The sequence below is a fragment of the Enhydra lutris genome, unplaced genomic scaffold, assembly GCF_002288905.1.
Source record: "Enhydra lutris kenyoni isolate GAN:26980312 unplaced genomic scaffold, ASM228890v2 scaffoldscaffold144, whole genome shotgun sequence".
Taxonomy (NCBI): domain Eukaryota; kingdom Metazoa; phylum Chordata; class Mammalia; order Carnivora; family Mustelidae; genus Enhydra; species Enhydra lutris.
In genome coordinates, this window is record NW_019154228.1 from 242353 (window position 1) to 258528 (window position 16176).

A 16176-nucleotide genomic window follows, 5' to 3' on the forward strand; every position below is an offset into this window, starting at 1 on the left:
TCATGCGTTACTGTGTTTCTAGACCACATCCGTAAATATTTGCCTAAGGACAGTGGGACAGCGGAAGGCAAGAAGTACCCGTCAGGTTATGAAATGTGTGGCCTCCATGGTGACACAGGTTAAACCACTGTGACATGATGTCACGCTCACCAGATCACCAGAAATCAAACTGGACAGAATCCGCTGTTGTGGGTCAGTGGGATTCTCATCTACTTTTTTTTTTTTTTTTAAGAATTTATTTATTTATTTGACAGAGATCACAAGTAGGCAGAGAGGCAGGCAGAGAGAGAGGTGGAGGCAGGCTCCCTGCTGAGCAGAGAGCCCGATGTGGGGCTCGATCCCAGGACCCTGGGATCATGACCTGAGCTGAAGGCAGAGGCCTAACCCACTGAGCCACCCAGGCGCCCCTCTCATCTACTTTTGATGAGAGGGTAGCACAGATGTTTGGAAACATTTTGCCTGACCTGGAAGAGGTGACCACAGGCAGACCGTTTGTCCTAGAAGCATGCTGTAAGAAATTCTTGAGTGTGTCTGCCAGAAACCAGGTATAATAGTGTTCCTAGCGGCCCTGGTTGTAAGAGCGTCCAGCTGGTAAGAACCGAGTGTCCGCTGGCAGGGAGGACAGGTCAGTGGATCGTGCACGTTCGTACAGAGCAATGTCAGTGAGAGCCGTCAGTAAGGAAGGAGGTGGTGGCCCCAGTGCTGACACGCGTGGCTGCGTGTGGGGCTTGGCCACACCTTGTGGAGCAGAAGGGTATGTGGGGAGTTGTCTAGGAAGCAGAGGCAGAGGACATGGTGTGTGGAGCTGAGTGTGTAGGTGAGCACAGCGCAGACACTCACACGCAGCTCGGGCAGCGGTGCCCGCGCAGGGCCCGGGCTCTGTGAGGCACGAGCCTGAACAGCACAGGTGTTGCTCTGTTTGTATTTTTATTGTGTTCAGTGATTTGAGAGCGAGAGTACTAGTGGGAGGGCCAGGGGAGAGAATCTCCAGCAGACTCGCCGCTGAGTATGGAGCCTGACTTGGGCTGGATTCCAGGAGAGAGCACACAAGCGGGGTGGGGGCGGTAGAAAGAGAGGGAGAAGCAGGCTCTCTGCAGGGAGCCTGATGTGGGGGCTCGATCCCAGGACCCCAGGGTCATGACCTGAGCCGAAGGCAGACGCTTAATGACCGAGCCACCCTGGTGTCCCCTTGTTATTTAGATTTTATTTATTTTATTTTATTTTATTTTTTTAAAGATTTTATTTATTTATTTGACAGACAGAGATCACAAGTAGGCAGAGAGGGAGGCAGAGAGAGAGGAGGAAGCAGGCTCCCCGCGGAGCAGAGAGCCCGATGCGGGGCTCGATCCCAGCACCCTGGGATCATGACCTGAGCCGAAGGCAGAGGCTTAACCCACTGAGCCACCCAGGCGCCCCTGTTATTTAGATTTTAAACAGCCGTTCTCATTGGAGATGATTTCTCGGTAGTCATGATGTTAGAGGAAACGGATAATGGTTGTAGCTCTGTGACCTTACCCCACTATTGCTGTCTTTTTTTTTTTTTTTTTTAAAGATTTTATTTATTTGAGAGAGAGAGAAGTAGCAGAGCAGAGAGCCGGACGTGGGTTATGACCCCAGCACCCTGAGATCATGGCCCGAGCCGAAGGCAGAGGCTTTGCCGAGCTACCCAGACACCCCTGCAGCTGCTGTCTTGCTCTTACATGTGTGTCCTTGTTTTACATGTATAGTTACAAGCTTGTGGGTGTAGACTGGGTGGAGGTCTGCAGCTTGGTTTGTTGTAATAGGCGTGCTGTCAGGGCAAGTGCTTTTTCTGTTTGTGCTGTCCTCAGTTTCCCTGCCCAAGGCGAGCCTAGGGAGACCGCCGGAGAACCTCGAGCTGAGATGTGGTGAGACCTGTGCACCAGAGCTCCCCCCACCTTCGAGTCCTGTCCCCACTCTGACTGCAGGCCCAGACTTGCGGACCACGGCCCAGTTCATTCATAGTTGCTTGGTGGTTGGGTTTATTTAAATCGGCTGATGTTTACCCCCAGCTGACTGCCAGCTGCCGTGACTGTCTCAGTTTCTTCATCCCGAGTAACTCGGTTGGTTCCTCCTTCTGGGGCAGACGGTCTCTCTTGTGAGCGGCACCCCCAGTGCCCTCACCTGTTCTTTCTCCTGGTGGAGCTCCTCCACTCCCTTGAAGTTCCACTGTCTTTTATGGATAAGGTCTGTTTTGCTGCTCTCTTAAAATGGGCACTCAGAGTTCAGTTCCCGTCAGAGAATCTCTGTTTTCTCTCTCTTTTTTAAGAACTCTAATAAATGATTGCTAATTGAAATCAAGTCTGTTTTTTAAAGAATTATTTATTTATTTATTTTTGCAATTGAGAGAGCACGAGCAGGGGGAGAGGCAGAGGGAGAAGCAGGCTCCCCATGGAGTAGGGAGCCGGATGCGGGGCTCCATCCCAGGACTCCGGGATCATGACCTGATCTGAAGGCAGACACTTGATGACTGAGCCACCCAGGCGCCCTCAGGTTTTATTTTAAGCACGGCAGTATCTTTCCCGGTAGCACAGTCAGCCAGACAGCGTACGAGAAAGCAGAGTCATTCTGATGGCAAGAGTGGGGCGGCCAGGAAGCCGGGGAAGGGAGGCTGGCCCCACGTGCCCGTGTCTGTGATGAGCGCAGGTTGTTTATTTCAGTAACATCCAGTGTTTAGCATTTTCCTGTGGATGCCTCGTTCCTCAGCACCATTTCGGAGAAGACTTTGCATCCCCTTTGGGGGCTGTGCAGCCCTGAGGGGGTGACCGGGCCACGTGGGTGTGCGTCCCCTGGGCTCGGCCTGGCTGTCGTCCTCCCAGCGCCCGGCCGGGCTGCACCTGGGCACGCAGGGCCTGCGGCTCTGCTTCTCCCAGCGCCACGCCTGTAGCTCGCGGGCCTCCGCTCCCTGCTTCTCCCTCCAGTGAATCTTGTCTTCCAGAGAGCTTGTTGTTCGGTTCGGGCGCCTCCGTTTGGTTCTCTTTCTTAATAGTCCTTCTTTGTGGTCACGGTTTTCCTGTGTTCTTCGTTGCAGTATGTTTTCTTTACGTCCTTGGGCTTCTTGAAGTCACTGGGGTCCCTGCTGCTGAGCCCAGCGTTCGCGTGGCGTGGGGTTTGTGCCCATGCGCTGTGCTCTGAGCGTGGCTCGGGTTTTCCTGCGTCTCTGTGTCTGGGAGAGACTTGGGACGTCGTGAACGAGACGTTGCAGACACCGGGTTCGATTGCGGTCTTCGAGCAGTATTGCCCGTTTTGGCTTCAGGAGCGAGAGAGTTTGAGTTGGAACTCTCCCGAGTGAGGGCACCCGAGACCTCGGCGTGCTTTCCTTGGCCTGTGCTTGGAGTCTGTGTGTGCCTGCTGTAGGAGGCAGCCGGACACGAGGGCGGGAACTCGGGGCCTCCCCGTGTGCAGTCATCTCCCCGGCCGATTCCGCCTTCCTCTGCTGCGGTGTTGTGCTCTCCGTCCTCGTGGTCTTCCAGCCAGTGAGGCTGTGTGTGTCTGGTTCTGGGCTGGCCCGCACAGCGCGGGCTGAGGCCTGCCCTCAGGCCAAGTGCTAGGAAGCTGTAAACCTCTCCTCGTTCCTGTCCTTCCTTGCAGGCGTCCAGTCCCATCCTCCAGAGCTCATGTCCGTCTGGATTTTCTGCAGTCTGATAGGAATCGCTTGGCCATTTCTGGATGTAGAGACTTTTGTCAGTTTCTGTTATTTAAAAAAAGGCTTCTTTTGATATAAAAGTATATGTTCATTGTGGGATGTTTGGAAGATCTAGAAAAGTGCACACACACAAATTATGAATTACTTCTAATCCTGTCCCCAGAGATAACCGCTATCACATACCATGTGTTTTTCAAATCCTTCTTTTCTTTCCTCCCTCCTTTCCCCTTCCTCTCTTCCTTCCTCCCCATCTTCACTAAACGTAGATAGGAGCGCTCACTTTGCCCTCAGTCGGTCAATGCACCTGTCCCCAGGGGAGACCCCGACTTGTAGCGTGGCTGGCGCTGACAGCGTGGTGCCCCCCCGGGGCACTGCCTTGTGTAGGCATGCGTGACTTCGGCATCCGGCGTGCTGGGTTCAGCAGGGCGGACCCAGCGGGACCGTGAATGCAGTGTTCACGACTGGGGCTCGGTACACATCGTCCTTAGCAAGCAGCAGTCCTGCGGGGACGGTACACAGATGTGAAGGCGTGGGGCGCCCCGACTCGGCCACTTCCCGTCTGTGCCAGAAGCTCCCCGTGTCAGCAGTGGACATCACCTGTACGCGCGTTACCCGGCATCCCCAGCTGTGTAGGGAGCCCGCTGGCCGCAGTGCCATCGTGGAGACCCAGGTTGATCACAGTGTTGTCTGTCAGGCAGGGTTTTAGTGTCATTTTCCAGGAGGAAGAAATTTTCAGCTTTTGTGTTTTGGGGGTTAAGTGATGACAGGCAGTGTGGCCGAGGGAGGCGCAGGTGTCGGATTGAGGACCGGTGTTTGCTGACACTGGCTTGTCCTTTGCGATTTCTGTTCATTTCTGAGGGAATGTAGGTCTGCACTGATAGGAAACTCCATTTAAAACCAGAATAAGATCTTTCACACGTCCTTTTTTTCCCTTCCAGAGGTAAGTTAGAACTTTAAATTCCGTGTTATATAAGAACGTACATTACACGCGCTGTGCAGCTAACATTTCTCTAGTTAGAGAGTAGGGAGGCCAGTGTGTGGTGTAATCACGATAGTTTAGTTCATACCCGGTCTTGTAAGGCACCGACATGATCAGCCTCTCACGTGCCCGTTTTCTCTTTCAGCAGCAAGCTCTGGCGGGGCCCCTTGTGGCGGGGGCCACGAGTGTGGCCGAGACGGACCCCTTTAAGAGGCAGCAGGCGGGGACCCCGGCAGGTACGTCCCGGAGCACCGGCCCAAGTGGCCTGAGGGGGCGTACAGTGTAGTGGCCACATGAATGCTGATGTGCTTAGTTTTGGTGACTTTCTTTCTACTTTGAGAGTAATTTGTTTGTGCTGATCGGCTGAAGAGAACATCTGTGTGGCTGCATGGGTGTGTACTGAACTTCGAAGTTTGCCCACTGAGTTCGGTAGGTTCCATTTCGCGTTTTTGTGCGCTGGCGGGCTCTTAGTCCTCATGATAGGATTGAGGGTAAAACTGCCTTCTTTTTCAAGTTGTCAATCGCTTTTTTGTAAACTAAGTTTTTTTTCGAATTATAAAAACAAAAGATTGGGGCAGTCGAGGAAGTTGTGAGTCGAGTGTCCCTCTGCTTTCGTGTTCCCTCCCTGTGCCCCAGCCACAGAGGTCACTGCTGCTGACGTCTGTGTGCATGCCGGACCTTCTGCCCGCACGCTCACGTTGTCGCCCGTGGTTGTTCCGAGGGCGTGTGGGTGCGCTCGCTGTGCCCTGTTTGGTTGCCACCAGTTACTTCCCAGGCCGCCTCGCCCACCCCGGACCACACTCTTTCTGACAGCCGCTCCTTCCTCCAGTGCGTGGGGCTCCGGCCCTCTTCATGTCCTTGGTAGTGTTCCTCTTGATAGCCTCCTTTCTCTGAACATTGAACCCAGATTTTATTTTATTTTTTTGACACGTTTGTCACTGTATCTAAGGGAGAAGCTCCTAGGAGTGGAAGTGCTCGGTCAGACCACACGGGGACGCGTGTGGCCCTGCAGAAGGGCCGGCCCTTCTGCAGTCGCGTCTCCAGTCTCTGGTGCTCTCACGTTGTGGCCAGTGGGTGAAGCACGATCACTCCTCTGGTCTTTGTTGCTCTGCGGGGGGAGCACGGCTCGTCTGGTGTGCCGTGGAGCTCTTCAGTTTTGATGCGGCTGCTTGGTCCTTGCCATGTCGTTAACTTTTCGTGACTCTGCCTCTGCTGAGCCCTTTTTGCTCTTCGCCTGTTGCGTGTGTCTGGTCGCTGGCGCCTGTCCCGTGAACGTGGGAGAGCTTTCCGCATGGCGGCCCCGCCAGCCTCGCGCACGCGTGTGCCGCACACACCGTGGTCTCCTGGGGTGCCGTCCGCCCTTGCTTTTGTATGAGGCTGCTTCTTACACTTGCGAAGTTCTAATGGAAAGAACTTGTATTCATCGACCTTAGCTTTTCTGGCTTCCGGATTTTGGTTCACGTATGGAAGGGCCAAAGGCCCTCCTTGTTCAAAGATTATTAAAAAAAACACTGACACATGTTTTTTCTACTTCTGTTGTGTTGTTTTTACATCGAATCGCACCTTTTCTGAAACTTATTCTAGAGCCGTCTAAGCGGCCTCGGCTTGAGGTGGGCCACCAGGGGCCAGTTTTCCAGCACCCGGGGGCGAACGCAGGGGTTCCTCTTCAGCAGCTTATGCCCACGGCTCAAGGTAAGGCCCGGTGCCCGCACTCGCTCTTACCGCTCAGAGTGCATGCAGCGAAGATGCCTCAAGGCCTAGCGTCCGGTGGGACTCATGCGGTCGCGGCCGCGCAGCGGACGTGGTTCCTGGGGCTGGGACACGGCTCTGAGCTCTGGTGCGGGCGAGGGCAAGGGCCAGTGCAGGCAGGCCCTCTGCCTGAGGGAGCCATGCCTCTCTTCCTCCTCGGGATCCTGCCCCTCGCACGCCAGCGCACTCCTTGGTTGCTTCTGTGGTCGGGGCACTGGTTCCCGTGCCTGCTCGGCTTGAGGCTGGCTTGCAGGGCTCAAGCAACTTTCTTTCCTTCCTTGTGTGCTCGTTTACGACACTAGAGGTAACGTAACAGACGTCTGTACCAGTGGCATTTCCCGTTGGAGTGTGTGGTGGTGCCTACGGGTCTGTGATGAGCACCGGGGTGGGAGATCTGTGGCGTGCGGAGAGCCTGGGGGCTGCAGACTTAGCGCTGCTGGGGCTGTTCCTGTCTTGCAGGAGGAATGCCTCCGGCCCCTCAAGCCGCCCAGCTCGCTGGACAGAAGCAAAGCCAGCAGCAGTATGACCCATCCACGGGGCCCCCGGTGCAGAACGCCGCCAGCCTGCACACCCCGCCGCCGCAGCTCCCCGGCAGGCTGCCCCCCGCCGGCCTCCCCACTGCGCCCCTCCCGCCGGCACTGCACTTTCCTCAGCAGCCTCCGGCGGTGGAGCCTCACGTGCAGCTCCAGGTCCCTGCGAAGACGCCACAGCCGAATGCCTCTATCCCCGTGCCCCCGCCCAGCCAGCTGCCGGCGCCGCAGCCCGTGCCGCAGTCCCTGCACGCCCCGATGCCTGGGAAGCCTCAGATGCAGGTCGCTCAGCTCTCATCCCAGCCACAGGTACTTGGTGGGCTCCTGTCCTGTTGCTCAGAAACGGAAGGCGAGCCGAGGCGTGCGCTGCGTGGGTGTGTGTGCCGTCCTGCCCTCCCGGTGGCTTGCTGTCCTGCTTGGAGCCAGTACGTCGCCCAGCGTCCCTTTATCCGCCTCTGTGGCCACAGTTACCCTGTGGGAACACCAGCGAGCAGTACAGGCTAGTTGCTGCTGTGGTTTGGTGGCCACGCAGAGGGCGTCGTGGCTGTCATCCCGGCTGATGTGTCCAGTGACGCAGGCGATGGCAGGCGCCCTCCCACCAGTGTGCGACGGGGGTGGTGCGAGCGCGGGGCTGTCGTAGGCTGCGTGGCTACAGCGAGCTCCTGGGGAGGCTTGTCCACGCCCAGCCGGCTACTGGACCCCCCACGGGCACCTCCCTCTTCTGGGTGCTCTGTGCTCTGCGAAGGCATGAAGCCTTCCTTTCCTGGGTTTGTAGCATGATGCGCCTCGTCCCCTACTGATCGCCATTGGCCCAGACACTTTTTTTGAGCTGCGAGCGGGGTTTGACCCTGTATGGTGACGGGGTGACGGCAGTCGTATTTGCTTTGTGCTCACCACCTGTTCGGCATTGGCGCTGTGGGGAGACTTTACCGGCATTATTTTTTCTGCCCAGCAGCTCTGGGGTGTACAATCTTTGTTATCCCTATTTTACCATAAAAAGACTCGAGAGACTGAAATAACTTGGCATGATCACCTGGTTGGTGACTGGAGTAGCTGTGATCTGTGCCCCAGTGGATTCTGGATCCTTTTGTGCAGGTCTGCGTGGCCGCGCTCTGCGTATCTTGGGGACCCAGCACCTCTTTTGTTACATTTTTGTGGAAACAAGTCTCTCTGGTTCTAGTACTTTGTTTTATTGAGGTACAGGGCTAACTTCAGGCCACACTGGGGTTTTGCTTGGATTCCTTTACCTGCCCCTGTTGTTGAGAGGATCAGCTCCTTAGAAAACCCATGGAAACATGTCCCTTCTAGATTGGGTCGGGCTGATAGACTTCTGTAAAGGGCCACAAAGAGGGGACGTGAAAACACGTCAGGACCCACGGGCCACACGGTCTCCGCTGTAGTCTCCGAGCCCCGCCGTTGATGGCGAGCAGCCCCCGAGCATGGAGACGAGGGCTGTGGCCGGTGCCGCTAGAGCTTTCTCTCCAAGAGCGCGGCCAGCCGCAGTTGGAGACCGAGTGAGATGGGGACAGGAGTCGCACACTGCCTGGGTGCAGAGAGTTTCCGTCGGTGTCTTCCCCGGGTTCCGGGCTCTAGATGTGCCTCTTACATTGTGGGGGCCACCTTGCCTTCTCTGCTTTCTGCTTCCCCATGGAATTCCTGTGGGAGCTCAGCTTTTGTCTCAGCCCGGGTGGGGGGTTCCTCTGGCTTGACCTGCTCTGATGGACAGAGATGGAATCTTTACCTGACAGATTTCCTGCTGGGAGAGGGGCATGTGGAGTTGGTATTCACTTTTCAAAGAAAAGGTACAAGATGAACATTTGGTCTTTTTCAGTCAAGAAGAAGCTTGTACAGGGGCGCCTGGGTGGCTCCGTCTTAAGCGTCTGTCTTTGGTTCAGGTCATGATCCTGGGGTCCTGGGATCGAGCGCTGAATCGGGCTCCCTGCTTGGCGGGAAGCCTGCTTCTCTCTTTCCCACTCTTGTGTTCCCTCTCTCGCTTGTGTCTCTTTCTCTCTTAAATGAATCAATAAAATCTTAAAAAAAAAAAAAGAAGCTTATACAATTATAAATTCTGAAAAATAATTTGAACAGGAGAAACAGCTACAAAAAGTAAAAAACAGACGAAGAGGCTCCCCTGGGATAAGACGGCCCATGAAAGCTGAGTTTGAGATGCGTTCTTGGTGCAGCGTTGTGGAGTGCAGGGATGTGTCCCCGCCGTGGGCGAGGTCGGGCGGGTGTGTCCGTGTGTCCGTGTGCCCACGAGCTCTGTGCTCTGCTGCGGAGGGGCTCCTCTGTGCGCACCTCTGGGGGCGACGCAGTCTCTGACACGTGGCTGCACCGGTGGGAGGGTGAGGTCTCCTGTTCACTGTTGGCCTGTTTTCTGCCTGCCAGACGGTGGCGTCGACAAGACCGCCCGTGGACCCTGCCCAGCCCTGTCAGCGACCCCCGCCGGCGGCCTCTTCTGCCTCGTCCATGGCTCCTGCCAGCGGCTCGGGCCCGTCACCGGTACGGGTCTCTGCAGGGAATAGACCCTCCTCGGCAGCTAGCAAGTCACTTTCTCCGGTCACCTCCCGGTCCCTGGGGGCAGCTGTGTCAGCACCGCCCAAACCCCAGAGCCCAGCTCAGAATGCCGCCCCGCCCCAAGACAGCTCTCAGGACAAGCTGGCGGAACAGATAGCACTGGTGAGCGCATGTGGAATGTCAAGAGGGTTGTCAGCGTGTTCTCGTTGTGAAGCTCGTCTGATCTCAGTGTCTGCACAGGACGCGTAGCTGTGGTGCGGATGGTCAGACGTGGTTTCTGATCAGTTAGAAACCAGGGTTACCACTGGGAAACTGGACCTGTCCTGCTGGACGTGGGCTTGGGGCGGGGAACATCCTTTCTTTGCTGACCTCCCAGGCGGCGCTCCGTGCGGGCTGCGGGGCAGGGCCAGGAGGACTGCTGAGGCCAGCGTGGCCGTGGCCTGGCCCCTCATCAGTGCTTGCGGTTTATGGGGTGACTGAGCAGTTCAAACTTCCTGAGGGGAACTAAACATACCGAGGTTGGTAGGATGTCCCAGCCCCAGCGTTCGCTGTTGTCCGATGCTCACTCGGTGCTGATGTGTGGCCAGCCTCGGGTGATCCAGCCCTCCCCTTCCCAGTGGTTTTGGAGCAAGGGCCAGGCATGTGTTGTTTCCCTTGTCAGTGCTCTGGTGTGAACGTTGGCCCGTGCATTTGGTCTGTGTTTCAGAGACAGGGTGTGACCGTGCTTCCCCAGCTTCCGGGTGGGTGGCATGTCTGCTGACCTCTCTAGGGCCACTTTGGATCTTTGTGTCCAGTCCTGTCTTTGTTACTGAGGCTTTGTGAATTCGGGGTGTGACTTAGTGGGGCGCACTTAATAATTACGTGTGGGACACACCTCACCCCTGTACTCCTCACAGGAAAACCAGATCCATCAGCGGATAGCAGATTTGAGGAAAGAAGGCCTGTGGTCCCTCAGGCGGTTGCCCAAACTGCAGGAGGCCCCACGCCCCAAGTCGCACTGGGACTATCTGCTGGAGGAGATGCAGTGGATGGCCACGGACTTTGCCCAGGAGAGGAGGTGGAAGATGGCCGCGGCCAGGAAGGTAGGTGAGGCACCGGGGCGGTGGTTCCCGGACAAGTGCGTGTTCACTGCTGTATGTGGGGTCTGCAGACTGCCTCTGAGGGGTTTGCCTCCTAAACACGGAGCGTGTCCTGGCACTGTTGAGGAAGTAACCGTGCTGTGCGGTTTCCTTGCGAGGGGCTGTCTTCAGAGCCCTGGGCTGGACCGCGGGGGGCGGACGTGTCTGCCCCTGCTGTGGCTTCAGCATGTGTTCAGCTGCTGCTTGTCAGCCCCTCCTGGCGGCCGGAAGGCCTGCAGCCCCCAGAACACAGGCTGGTGCCAGGGCTGTTGTGATGCGGGAGCCGAGGAGGCCCAGGGTTGGCAGGGGGCAGTGAGGCTGGTTGGCTTCTGGGCAGCCAGGGGGCCGTCCTGGGCCTTCAGGCTGCCCACTGCCCTGCACTGCCTGGTCTTCTGTCCAGCGCCCCTCCAGTTCTGGCTGAGGATTGGTTTCCTTCTCACTGGTCCTAAAGCAGACACCCAGTCCTGGGGAGCCTTTAGCAGATGGCACTGGCATACATACTAGGAATGCAGAAGGGGACAGCGTTCCAGAAGCCTTGGGTCTCAGAGTACGAAGCAGCTGTCTTTGCCTACGTGTAAATGGCTCTGGGCCTTGCTTCTCTCACGCCACTGCACTGCCGTCTGTTCCTCGGGGCGCACCTGCTCTCTTTTTGTCTCCCGTGCTCTCAGGTCTGGGGAGTGGTCCCGTGTGCCCTGCTGTCTACCCCCTCCCCGAACTCTGCTTTCCTTACATAGGCGGGGGTCTTAAATCAGATTCATGGAATTCAGAAAAACCCGATTGCTCCTTAGGCACGGTTTTTTCATAAAGGACGGTGGGCCTGAGCATGTGGGCACCAGGTGGGTAGGGCACCAGCAGCTAGTGCTACCCTCTCCTGTGAGAGACCGCAGACCCTGAGCAGGAGGCTTTGTGCCAGGGCTGTAATTGGACCAGGACGCGGCCCCGAGGAGTCTTGAGTGGGGGGGGTCCATCCGCGGTGTCCAGCAGGCCTCCAGCAAGCTTCTCCCCGCAACGTGTTGGCCCGCAGCCAGGCATGCCCAGGCTCACGAGGTGTCTGTTGCCAGGTTCCTTCTCAGCACCTTTTGGAGGACTGCTGGTAGGAGATGAGAGCCCAGATCCTGGAAGGCGGGGTGGGATTTAAAGGAAAAGCCGTGAAAATGATGAACTCCCCCCACTTGTGGTGCAAGTGATGCCTGTTGAAGGTGTTCGTGTTGGATGGAAAGATGTTAATCGCAGGCCACGCGGGGAAAGAAGATTGTGACGCAGTATGGTGTACTTTCTGGGCAAAAGTCAGTGTATTTAGTAAACTAGCACTTTGTAGAAAGCCAGGCAGGGTGTTGGAGGCATTTTGTGCTGCTGTGGGTGTGTCCCCTGCACCCTCAGAGCAGGTGAAGGCACGTCCCCTGCGTGTCTGTGTCGGCGGCCGGGGACCCTGTGTGCCTGCCTGTGGCCGCACTGTGTCAGGTCCGCGACCCTTGCTTCTCCAGCTTATCAGGACGGTGGTACGTCACCACGAGGAGAAGAAGCTGCGTGAGGAGAGGGGAAGGAAGGAGGAGCAGAACCGACTGAGACGCATCGCGGCCTCCACCGCCCGAGAGATAGAGTGTTTTTGGTCAAATATTGAACAGGTAAATCCTGGAATTTAAATGGGGTCCTGAGGGGCGCCTGGGTGGCTCAGTGGGTTAAAGCCTCTGCCTTCGGCTCAGGTCATGATCTCAGGGTCTTGGGATCTAGTCCCGCATCAGGCTCTCTGCTCAGCAGGGAACCTGCTTCCCCCTTCTCTCCGCCTGCCTCTCTGCCTACTTGTGATCTCTCTGTCAAATAAATAAATAAATAATTAAGAAAAAATAAATAAATGGGTTCCTGAAGACATAGACTGTGCTTTCTGAACGTGCCTGACCGAGGGATGCGGAAACCCGGGCAGTCCTGCCCGCTGCGTCCCTGGGACAGGTGCGTGCGCCCGCGTGGCTTCCTGGGCTCCTGGCTGCGCACAGCGGCCTTGGCTTCGTGCCGTCGGTGAGGGGCCGTCCAGCGTTTCCTTCTGTGTGAGCGCCACTCACGGGAGGCAGCCCGTTTGCCACGTGGCCGTTGCGCCGCGCACCCGTTACAGAACACTCTACCCCCCCTCCCCGGGCCTGTGCGGCTCGGGCAGCGTGTGGCTGCGGAACAGCTGGCAGAGTGCCACGCGGCTTCATCCTGACGGGGTGGTGGGACCGCTGTGCTTTCCGACCCCGCGTGTGAGTTCTGACGTCCTGCGCAGAGCTCCCGTGACCTCCGTCCCTAACGGCCTATTTATTCCACTCTTTGTACTCAGGTCGTGGAGATAAAACTACAAGTAGAATTGGAAGAGAAAAGGAAAAAAGCCTTAACTTTACAGAAGGTGCCCAGGAGAGGTAGGACACGTCTCAGAAGCCCTCACGTTGCTGCTGGCACTTTCGTCCCCTGCTGTCCCGCAGCTGGTTGCTGTGGTGGCACCGGAGGCAGTTGTTCGCCTGTCTGAGCTTGTGCTCTGCCTGACGTTACGTGGTCCCCCGTGCAGCTGCTCTAGCTGCGAACCCCGCTCTGAGGTTTGCTGGCACAAGTCAGCGCCCCAGGCCCCTCAATCAGCTTTGGGCACTCTCGGGGTTGAGGTTCTGGGCTGTGCCCTGTGGCTGGTGCCGGACACTGAGATGAACTCCCCCAGGGGTTTGCACCTCATGGGCACCTCTGTGGTCGGGGCATAGCCTCTGCAGTGCTCTGACGGGACCGCCCCTTCCCTGGACACCGGGATGTGGGCCGGGCACCAGCGGATGCAGCTGTCACTGGCTGGGGAGGGGGGGGCGGGGGGGGCAGTGGGGCTGCTGAGGAGATGGAGGCAGAGCGGCGGGCTCTGCTCGGAGTCATAGAGCCGTGAGACTGTAGAGATTCTAGAAGACACATGTTGCCATTTAGCGCCCAGGTTCACCTCCCAGACCAGAGATGTGTGGGGAGCTGCCAGAGAACTTGGTAGGTCCAGGGCTGCTGGCTGGTGCTGTGTTGTGGCCCGGTTCCCAGAAGGAAGGAGGCGGAGCTGACACTTGCTGTCCTCCCGTGAGGAGGTACCAGTAGGGCACGGCCTACACATGCAGCTTCGGTGAAAGTAATCAGCTTCCTTGTCTTTAGGAAAAGAGTCGAGGCCTCGGGGGCTGGATGCACTGCCAGAAGCTTTCCTGGTAAGTTGAGGCTCGCTCCTGCACTAGGTGAGAGAGGGAGACCACAGAGAAGACACGGCGCCTGATAAAGCAGGTCCCTTTTTTGTCTGGAGAAACGTGTACATATCGTCCGTGGTAGTCCCTCTGGGGAAGAAGCCTGGTTTTTAGTGTTCGGCTGTCACAGGGTGTTGATCTGGGGACAAGGGAGGACACAGTGCCCGGATGTAGTTCCACCTGCCTGCCGCCTAACACCGGTGCCTCATGGCAGTCCAGGCTGGCGTGCGTGTCCCAGGCTTGCCACGGTCTTCCTGGGAGCATGTGAAGTAGACGTTTCTGCTTGCATTTCCCATTCTGTGTTTGCAGGTTTTATTCTTTGTTTCAGGAGTCGGGGTTGTCTGGAAGGAAGAGGAAAGCTAGCACATCTCTGACTGATGATGAAGGTCTGTCCCCTGGCACTCTCTCGCTGTCCACATGGCGGGCTCTCTCAGACTGCAGGCCTAGAGCTTGCTCAGTGCTGTCAGGGTGCCTGGGGGCCCAGTGACTTGTGTCGTTGGGGGCCAGGCACCTTGGGGGAGTAGGTGGGTGTCTGCAGAAACGGGCCAGACTGTGGAGGAGGGAGAGCGCAGGAGTGCTGGGAGATGTTTTGTTTGCATGGAGGAGCCTGCAGGGAAGGGCGGAGGCTGGCGGGAGAGAAGGTGTAGTCCGCTGGCGGGGCCCAGGGGGTGAGAGCTGTGCTCAGATCGGGGGCAGGCCGGAGCTGGGCCAGTCCTGCTGTGGGCTGCCGGTGGTTTCTTCTCACCCAGAGTCACGTCTCTGTTGGACGTGTGGTGCGGGGTGTGGGACCAACCTGGTCTGAGGCACTGGTTGCACAGGACGGGAGCTGAGCTAAGGGAACGGTGTGCCAAGCAGTGGCTGGGACCCTGGTGTGGGTGATGACAAAGTCAGCATGACCCCGGACAGCCTGCTCCTGGGTTTTTCTGCTGTGGGGTTAGCAGGTGGATGAGAGGTTTGACATCGCTCCGTGTTCTGCTGGAGATGGTCTGTTGAGTAGTGAAGACTCAGGCCATGTTTCGCGCCCTGCCCACTCAGTACAGCCGCACTTCTAGACTTAACCTGGGAAACAGAAAGGCCCAGTTCAGCTCCCTCATAGGTGGCGAGACCGTGTCAGAGGCTGGTAGTCTTATGAGCAGTTGAGAAGACGCAGTGAGATCTGTGTCCCTGACATCTCGTGGTGACTGTTTCAGTGGAAGATGAGGAGGAGACCATAGAAGAGGAAGAAGCAAACGAGGGGGCCGTGGACCACCAGGCAGAGCTGTCCAATTTAGCCAAAGAAGGTAGGCTGTGCGCGTCTTGCCACAGACGCTCTTAGGAAATGTTGAACATGCACAGAAGAACACGTGAAAACGTGTGAGATCTAAAACCCAACACAGCCCTTGAGCACTGGCGTCAGGGCCGCACCGCGCAGCGTGGGGCAGAGTGCCTGAGCTCCACGCGCTGGCCGGTGACCTGCCCTAGTGGCTTGTCGCCTCTGCTCCGGTTGCCCTGTCACCTGACACGGCCCGGGGTGCTGCTGGGCTCGCTCGGAGGAGCGGCGTCTCAACGGTGTCGCGCCCTGGCCTTAGCGCGCTTTGCCTTGGCTCTCCCGTCCCTGAGCTTCGTCTGGCCGTGGCGTGTTGCTGCGGCTTCCCTAGCCGTCACTGCTGAGCCGCGTTCCGGGCATGACCGTGTCACTGACTCCCTCGTGGGTTGCTGCTGGACATTCAGGTTGTCCCCTGGTCCGCCCTCAGCACGCCGCGGGAGTGCTCCTGTGGCTGGGGTCGGCACACACGTGCGTGCCAGAGCGGACGGGCCGGGCTGGCGAGCACACAGGCCGCTGGATGAGACTGGCCCGGCAGGGGTGCAGGGCTCGCTCCAAGCCCCGCACGTCGGGGTGCTGCTGCTCCCCCGGTGAGGGGCACATGACGTCTCTCGGTGCTTGTGGGTGGCACTTCTCGGAGAACAGATGAGGTGTGGCACCTTTTCACGGGTTCCTCTTTTCCACTCTGGGCTTGGGCTTGCTTTCCCGTGTCCGCGCGCCACAGCTGTGGGTTGTGATGTGGCTGTTTCGTTGGTCATGTGCATCACAGCGGCCCCTCCCAGCTTGTGCCGTGTTTCCGGCGTCCTTATGGGGCCTTCTGATGCATGGGTGTTCTTGACTTTAGTGTAGTTGGATTTGTCAGTCTTGTTTAAAAAAAAAATCTCTCTCTCTTTTTTTTTTTTTTTTTTAAAGGTTTTATTTATTTATTTGTCAGGGACAGAGGGAGAGAGAGCGAACGAGCACAGGCAGACAGGCAGGCAGAGACAGAGGGAGAAGCAGGCTCCCCGCCGAGCAAGGAGCCCGATGTGGGACTCGATCCCAGGACGCCGGGATCATGACCTGAGCCGTAGGCAGCTGCTCAACCAACTGAGCCAC

General features: G+C 57.4%; 1 protein-coding gene across 1 annotated transcript in view; it reads left to right on the plus strand.

The window, feature by feature from the left end:
• Positions 1-16176, plus strand: part of LOC111140003 (E1A binding protein p400) — a 97116-nt gene that overhangs the window by 20006 nt on the left and 60934 nt on the right. Inside the window, exons 4-13 of the mRNA XM_022492393.1 lie at positions 4792-4879; positions 6228-6335; positions 6852-7231; positions 9311-9601; positions 10336-10521; positions 12042-12182; positions 12869-12947; positions 13696-13745; positions 14107-14164; positions 14969-15058. Of these exons, the coding sequence (XP_022348101.1) occupies positions 4792-4879; positions 6228-6335; positions 6852-7231; positions 9311-9601; positions 10336-10521; positions 12042-12182; positions 12869-12947; positions 13696-13745; positions 14107-14164; positions 14969-15058 (1471 nt within the window). The remainder of the gene's footprint in view (positions 1-4791; positions 4880-6227; positions 6336-6851; positions 7232-9310; positions 9602-10335; positions 10522-12041; positions 12183-12868; positions 12948-13695; positions 13746-14106; positions 14165-14968; positions 15059-16176) is intronic.